The sequence below is a fragment of the Rhinopithecus roxellana genome, chromosome 5 (genome assembly GCF_007565055.1).
Source record: "Rhinopithecus roxellana isolate Shanxi Qingling chromosome 5, ASM756505v1, whole genome shotgun sequence".
NCBI classification, from domain to species: domain Eukaryota; kingdom Metazoa; phylum Chordata; class Mammalia; order Primates; family Cercopithecidae; genus Rhinopithecus; species Rhinopithecus roxellana.
Window position 1 is genome coordinate 119,749,469 of NC_044553.1, and position 8,497 is coordinate 119,757,965.

The window sequence follows — 8,497 nt, forward strand, 5'->3', positions numbered from 1 at the left end:
GGATGGGTTGAGCCTAGGAGATGGAGGCTGCAGTGAGCTGTGATCACACCACTGCACTCCAGTTTGAGAGCAAGACCTTGTCTCAAAAAAAACAAAAACAAAGATCAAACTTTTTAGTTCCTATTATTTTTACATTTTACTTATCTATCTTACCAAATCCAATGTACACTAAATATTTAATAAATGTCTATTAAATTACAAAGTTAGAGGCCAAGCACAGTGGTTCACACCTGTAATCCCAGCACTTGGGGAGGCCAAGGCAGGCGGATCACAAGGTCAGGAGATCAAGACCATCTTGGCCAACATGGTAAAACCCTGTCTCTACCAAAACTACAAAAATTAGCTGGGTGTGTGCCTGTAATCCCAGCTACTCGAGAGGCTGAGTGAGGCAGAAGAATCGCTTGAAGCAGGGAGCTGGAGGTTGCGGTGAGCCGAGATCATGCCACTACACTCCAGCCTGGCAACAGAGCAAGACTCTGTCTCAAAAATAAATAAAATAAATAAATAAATAAATAATTTTTAAAAAATTATAAAGCTGGTCTTTTTGTATTGTTAATATAAATCTCCAAGTTCCATTTTCTCTAATAACTGTGGCCCAATTTTTTTTTTCTCTTTTAAAAAATTTTCCTTATTTTTTATAATATGGAATGCTTCACCAATTTGCATGTGATCCTTACACAGTGGCAATGCTAATCTTTTCTGCATTGGTCCACTTTTAGAATATATGCTGCTGAAGCAAGCACTCTATCCCAAGTTTTAAAATACATTATCACTATATTTCCTTAATTTTCAAATAAACTCATATTATGTACACATTTCTATAGCCTGCTACATACAGTTAACAGTAGTATAAAGCACATTCTCACATTTGAATTCTACAACCTAGTATCACTTTTCAGATGGTAAATTCATGACTCAAACCCAGATTTCCTGATGCTAGATCTTGAGCTTTTTTTCTTTTTTGGAGACAGGGTCTCACTCTGTTGCCCAGGCTGGAGCGCAGTGGTGCGATCTTGGCTCACTGCAACCTCCGCCTCCTGGGTTCAAGCGATTCTCCCACCTCAACCTCCCAAGTAGCTGGGAGTACAGGCACATGCCACCAGGTCCAGCTAATTTTTTGTATTTTTAGTAGAGACAGGGTTTCATCATGTTGACCACGTTGGTCTCAAATTCCTGGCCTCAAGTGATCCACCCACCTCAGCCTCCCAAAGTGCTGGGATTACAGGTGTGAGCCACTGCGCCCCACCTTGAGCTCTTTCTATTATGCTGACTCTCAATGTCCAATCTGACTCAGGTTTTAAGGAAGTATTTAAAAATTATCTCCGAGATGCATCTGTTTTAGATGGGTTCATCTTTATTTATACTTTTATGTATAAGTGAATACAATGTATGAAATTTTTAATTATCTTACAAAACTATATATTCAAAATTTCAATTTATTTGTTCCAAGATATATTTAGCTTTTAAACTTTTATCTTAAGAAAACAAATTTTGTTGTAAGCATTTATTTATTTATTTATTTATTATTTACTTATTTATTTATTTTGAGACGGAGTGTCACTCTGTAGCCCAGGCTGGAGTGCAGTGGCGCGATCTCAGCTCACTGCAAGCTCCACCTTCCAGGTTCACGCCATTCTCCTGCCTCAGCCTCCCGAAGCTGGGACTACAGGCGCCCGCCACGATGCCTGGCTAATTTTTGGTATTTTCAGTAGAGACGGGGTTTCACCGTGTTAGCCAGGATGGTCTCAATCTCCTGACCTCGTGATCTGACCGCCTCGGCCTCCCAAAGTGCTGGGATTACAGGCGTGAGCCACCGTGCCCGGCCTATTTATTTTTAATTTATTGTTTTTTTGAGACGGAGTCTCACTCTGTTGCCCAGGCTGGAGTACAGTGGCACGATCTCGGCTCACTGCAACCTCCACATCCCAGATTCAAACGATTCTCCTGCTTCAGCCACCTGAGTAGCTGGGACTACAGGTGCATACCACCATGTCTGGATAATTTTTGTATTTTTAGTAGAGATGGGGTTTCACCGTATTGGCCAGGTTGGTCTCAAACTCCTGACCTCAAGTGATCCGCCCGCCTTGGTCTCCCAAAGTGCTGGGATTATAGGCATGAGCTACCATACCTGGCCTGTTGTTGTAAGCATTTAAAGTTTACATTTTATAGCTATAGAATTTTCTTTTCCACAATTGTTGTTACTTAAGTTTTCAATGTAGCATCTATTTGAGTGTTTTCTACCTATGGGCTTATTCAAGTACTTAAAAGAAGCTCATCTAGAATCTCACATATAAAATGATGAAATTATGCTAAATGAATAGTTCCCAAGCTAGGGTCCCTACACATCTCAGTTTTCATGAAGGTAATAAAAACAATCTGAAAGCAGATTGTGGGCCACCATGTCCGGCAAAAAGTATAAGTTTGTAAATGAAAACCAAGGGTAGTGCAAGGGCTACATAGAAACCAATAAATCTACAAGTGCTGAGGGTTTCTCAGGAGCTCTCCCAGAGCACCATCTGGTGGACGTCTGGCAACTTTTACCAGTATCAATAAGGAGATGGACACAAGGTTACTCAAAAATCCCGTGGAAACACTCTAAAGTTGCTGCCATCATTAGCTGACTACACATACCTGGATGAGGTCCAAGATTCCAAGTTCACTCTCTGAGGAATCCACACAAAATACAAAGTAGAGGGTAGCATAGTGTCGGTAGATCAGTTTGTAGTCAGAGCCACCAATCAAACTGCAGAAGATGGGAAACATTTAAATGCCCACAGCTTAATTAAACACATCAAAAAGGAACCTTGTGCCAAAGAATGAGAAAGGGCCCACTGGAAAGGAGAAGGCCAGATGCTAGAAGCAGGCCATTCTTACTAGGTGAATGGCAACCAAGTTTGGCAGAGGTACCTAAAGCCACCTTACCTCACCTTTTCTCCTGCCTATCCTCCAAGGGACCAATCATCTAAATGAGCGATATCAGAAGCACAGTAATTGAACTGCGCCCCCAGAGAGAACTGTGTCTCTCCCTGAGCAGATCATGGTGAGACCAGTTAAAGTTGCATCAAGTACCCACCTGACACTTGAGTACTGCCAGAATGAAGGGCACTCACAAGTGGATATATGGGGTGAAAAATGAAGCTGACAGTTTACCTTCCACCCTCCAAGAAGTTACAGATGTTGTCATCCCGCTTAAGGACTAGATGGAAAGTCTCTCGAACAATCTGCTGTTGAATTTCTTCTGGCTATGGAACAAAAAGATAAGTGAATCAGTGGGCAGGCCTGAAAAACTACATCCCATCCATGGGGATGGACAAGGGAAGAAGTGTTTCTAAGCTGGGAACATCTAAACATTTAGTACTTGTTTCTAGAAATGATAAAAATGATGAGAAAAAGTAAGAGTGAATCTATGAAAAATGGGTGACAAGGCTCTGATACAGGAATTAAGATAGGGTATATTTACCTAAATATCTAAGTCACTAACCATTACTGTCCTATAGGTAAGCTGATAGTTAAACAAGAAAAGGAACATTGATAAACTCTCATACAAAGTCAGAGAATAACTAGAAGGCCTGATTCTGAAATATCTTGTCTTCCCCTGGAAAACATCTGTGACAAGTATATCATAAATCTCAACAGGTCAAACATTTTAAGAAGGTCAAGATGTGGGCCAGGTACGGTGGCTCACGCCTGAAATCCCAGCACTTTGGGAGGCCGAGGGGAGTGGATTACAAGGTCAGGAGTTCGAGACCAGCCTGACCAACATGGAGAAACCCCATCTCTACTAAAAATACAAAATTAGCTGGGCGTGGTGGCACATGCCAGTAATCTCAGCTACTTGGGAGGCTGAGGCAGGAGAATTGCTTGAACCCAGGAAACAGAGGTTACAGTGAGCTGAGATCATGCCACTGCACTCCAGCCTGAGCAACAGAGTGAGACTCCATCTCAAAAAAAAATAAAAAAAAGAAGGTCAAGAAGTAATCATGTAAATGTTTTAAAAAGTTGTATTGGCAAATACAGCTGCCATCTTTTGTACTGGTAATATAGATACTACATATAAGATGCTGTGTTACTCATCAACAAAGTATTATTCAGAAAAACAGATCAGATTAAAATTTTGAACAATCAGAGAGCTACAAATAAAATGTTTTATTATTATTTTTTTAGACAGAGTCTTGTTCTGTTGCCCAGGCAGTGGTGCGATTACAGCTCATTGCAACCTCCAACCCCGGGTTTAAGCGATTCTCCTGCCTCAGCCTCCCCAGTGGCTGAGATTACAGGCATGTGCCACCATGCCCCACTAGTTTTTGTATTTATAGTAGAGATGGGGTTTCACCATGTTGGTCAGGCTGATCTTGAACTCCTGACCTCATAGTGATCCACATGCCTTGGCCTCCCAAAGTGCTGGGATTACAGCCATGAGCCACCATGTCTGGCCTTATTTTTTCACTTACTACGTGCATAAGAAAGCTCAACTCTGATGAAATCACTTTGATAACTCACCTTTGATTTCTAATTATACATATGAGTTTCAGAAGAAGTATGGTTAAAAAGGGTAACAAGAGGCAGAAATCAGCAATTAAGACAAAATCATTTAAAGCTCTAGACCATTGCTTCTCAAATCTTAATTTGCAATGAATTAGCTGTGAATGTTGTTAAAATACAGATTCGGATTTAGCAGGTATAGGTTAAATCCTGAGATGCAAGTCTAGTAAGCACCCAGGCAATACCATTTCTGCTGGTCTGGGGACCACACTTTGAGTAACAAAGCATAAGAAAATCTTAAATTGGACTTGCCCCAAGAGTTAGAAAATAGGTTCAAGTAATTTTAATCCCTTTTTTTCTACAGCCCTGAATTTAGCTTTGAAAGGGTTAGTTATTTAAAAGAAACAGAGAGGGGAAAAAAACATGGAAAACATAATTGTGGGGAAATTACTTTGACTCACATGGGTATGGAATGGCTCACAGTATTTACTGAATGAATGAAACCTTGCCAATCATTGGTCACTACAAATTTGAGTAAATCAATCACTATTTTCCTCATTTCCATTTAAAGAACAAAGCTCACAGATGACAGGATGCTGTAAGGAACTAAGTCTATATACTGCAAAATACGAAACATGCTAAACATCAGCACTTTTTAAAACTGAAAACACATCTTTTGAACTAAAGCCTTTTATCTGACTCTGGGGGAAGCGGCAGCAGTGGGAAATGGTATGAAATGATGAGACTACCTAATTTCTAGTTCAGTAAAAAGGTAAACTAAGCCGGGCGCGGTGGCTCAAGCCTGTAATCCCAGCGCTTTGGGAGGCCGAGACGGGCGGATCACGAGGTCAGAAGATCGAGACCATCCTGGCTAACATGGTGAAACCCCGTCTCTACTAAAAAATACAAAAAACTAGCCGGGTGAGGTGGCGGGCGCCTGTAGTCCCAGCTACTCGGGAGGCTGAGGCAGGAGAATGGCGTAAACCCGGGAGGCGGAGCTTGCAGTGAGCTGAGATCGGGCCACTGCACTCCAGCCCGGGCGACAGAGCGAGACTCCGTCTCAAAAAAAAAAAAAAAAAGGTAAACTACCAATTGCTTACATGCCTCAGTGATTTTAATAACCCCTCATATCATTTTAGTACTCTGTAGTTTTCAAGGTACTTTCATCTATGAGCTCAAGAGGTCTTATAAAAATCATATGATCTCCAAAGATACATGAACGTCAATAAGCCCATGAGAAGATGCTCAACATCATTAGTCATTTTGGAAATTGAAATCAAAACCACAATGAGCCAGGTGCGGTGGCTCACACCTGTAATCCCAGCACTTTGGGAGGCCAAGATGGGCAGATTACTTGCGGTCAGCAGTTCGAGACCAGCCTGGCCAAACTAGTAAAACCCCATCTCTACTAAAAATACAAAAATTAGCCAGGCATGGTGGCGGACACCTGTAATCCCAGCTACTCAGGAGGCCGAGGCAGGAGAATAACTTGAACCCGGGAGGCAGAGGTTGCAGTGAGCCAAGATCATGCCACTGCAGCCTGGGAGACAGAGAGAGACTCAGTCTCGGGGTAAAAAAAAAAAAAAAAAAAAAAGCCACAATGAAATACCACTTTACACCCACTAAAATGTCTTTAATCAAAAAATAAATAAATAAATAACAAATGGCAGGGATGTGAAGAAACTGGAATCCTTATACACTGCTGATGGAAATGTAAAATGGTGCAGCCACTTGGAAAGTTCGTCAAATAGTTTGCAGTTTCTCAAAATGTTCACCATAGTTACTATATGATCCAGCAATTCTACTCCTAGGTATATAACCAAGAGAAATGAAGTCATAAGTCCACATAAAAACTTGCACAAGAATGTTCATAGCAGCATTAGTTAGAAGAGCCAAAAAGCAGAAATATCAGCTTATAAACAATCAAAATATGGCATACCCATATAATGCAATATTATTCAGCAATAAAAGAAATGAAGATCAGATACATGCTACAACATGGATGAACCTTGAAAACATTATACTACATGAAACATGGCAGACACAAAAAAAACCACTTATTTATGATTTCATTTATATGCAATGGAATAGGCAAATTCCATCTGCCACTCTGGAGTAGGCAAATTCCATCTGCCACCCTGAAGTAGGCAAATTCCATCTGCCATTCTAGAACAGGCGAATTTAGAGGGAAAGAGACTCTCTAGGGCTGGGACAGTCATGGAGAAACAGGCAATGAGTGCTAATGGGCAGAGGTTTCTTTTTGGGGTGATGAAAATTATCTAAAATTGATTGTGGTCATAGTTGTGCAGCTTCGGTGAACGTGATAAAAAACACTGAACTGTCCCCTTTAAATAGGTAAACTGGGGCCGGACACAGTGGCTCATGCTTGTAATCCCAGCACTTTGGGAGGCTGAGTCCGGTGGATTGCTTGAGCCCAGGAGTTCAGGACCAGCCTGGGCAACATAGAAAGACCCCATCTCTATAAGTAAATAACATAAAATAAATAAGTAAACAGTATGGCATGTTAGTTTTATCTCAATAACCCTGTTAGAAAAAAACTAGGGGGGAAATCTGTATACACACAAATGCAAATACAAATAGTTATGTTGAATACTCATATTTTTACCTCGATGTAATCTACTTAATTAAATGTAATCTAGCTTTAAAAATCTTATGAAGGAGTAAAATTAGTTTTTCATTTCTAATTGACAAAAGACAGAATAAAAGTCTGAAAAGGGTTTATTAACTTGTCAATAGATGCAAGAGTAGAAAAGGTGGAGCTGAAGCCTGAATACGTTTTCTGACTCTTTCCCCTCTTCACTTTCACCAGTACCCCAATTATGTAACATTCTGAAACCTCGCCATGAAGAAATAAAATATTGGAAGACAAGAAGCAAATACTGATGTTTATGTGTTTGCAAAGGAACGTGTTGGGAAAATTCAATTTTACGTAATCACTTATTGAGCCCTTATGCAGCAGCATTTATAATTTCTCATCATGTTTCCACTTTTAAAATGATTTTCTTCAACCCTACAGAGTGAAGGGTATCTAGTGTCTGGAAAGTCCCGGCCAACACTGAAGCAAAATAATTTCAAATAAAGAACTTTTCCAGACCCTTTGGCTATAACAAAAACTTAAGAAACTTAATATTTCTTCCTCATGAAACTGTGGTCAACAACCAAAACGATGACAGAACGTGACTTCAATCATTCAAGTTCTCAACGAGGCATACTCCCCACTGTCGCTTCTATCTCGTTCCCAGAGACCCAAGGGAAAATGTCACAAAATGTCACAGAAATGCAGGGATCCAGAAAAGGGTCAGAAAGAGCGGGGGAAGTAGGGCGGGAGACAGAATGCCTGGCACCGGCCTGCGCCCAGGTTAAGTGCTTAAGAAGGGTGAGGGTCATGCACGGTGCAGGAGCCCCAGGTGACCAAGGAGCGGTGCCCCCGGGCGCCGAGAGGCCAAAGAGGAGGGAAGAGATAGTGGGCACCCTCAACGGGCGTGGTGGAGCCGGGCCGCACTCACGAAACGCTGGTAGAAGCGGACTAGCCGCGGCTTTCCATGGTTGTTGAAAACCAGAATCGCCTGAATCATCTTTGCCGGCCACGGTTCTCTCAGCACCGGCTACTTCCAGAAATCGCCTCCTTCCGCCACAACACGGCCACTTCCGGTTGGTGCGCTGCTGAAAGCGGCACTCGGAAACTTGGCCCCGGCACCCAGGAGCCCTAGCACCCAAGGGTCCGTCCTCTCTGACGCCCTGGAGAAGGCGGCGGGGTCCCCTGCGGACTGCAGGTGCGGATGCCCAGGAGCGTGGTCACCTCGACCAGCGTCGGTTGGCCGGTCAGGATGCGAATCCGGATCTATGTCCCTCGCCAAGACCTACGGCTGGCCCCAGAAGGCGAAACTTGACCACCAGCCGGGTTGCCAACACAGAGAGGCGGCGCGAGCTTGCCTTTCTCACCATCCGCTCCAAAACATGTACTCCCTCCTTCCTCTTAGCGCTCGCAGAACGT

The 8,497-nt window shown here is 42.4% G+C and overlaps 1 protein-coding gene and 1 non-coding gene across 4 annotated transcripts in view; both read right to left on the reverse strand.

The window, feature by feature from the left end:
• Positions 1-8,497, reverse strand: part of AP3S2 (adaptor related protein complex 3 subunit sigma 2) — a 57,119-nt gene extending 48,622 nt beyond the window's left edge. For all 3 annotated transcript variants that reach the window (XM_010378621.2, XM_030929907.1, XM_030929906.1), the window contains exons 1-3: positions 8,010-8,497; positions 3,151-3,242; positions 2,632-2,743 (exon numbers count right to left, since the gene is read on the reverse strand). In XM_010378621.2, coding sequence (XP_010376923.1) covers positions 2,632-2,743; positions 3,151-3,242; positions 8,010-8,078 — 273 coding nt within the window. In that variant the 5' untranslated portion in view covers positions 8,079-8,497. The remainder of the gene's footprint in view (positions 1-2,631; positions 2,744-3,150; positions 3,243-8,009) is intronic.
• Positions 637-743, reverse strand: LOC115897807. Its single transcript, XR_004057599.1, has one exon. It is a non-coding gene; the product is annotated as a U6 spliceosomal RNA (small nuclear RNA).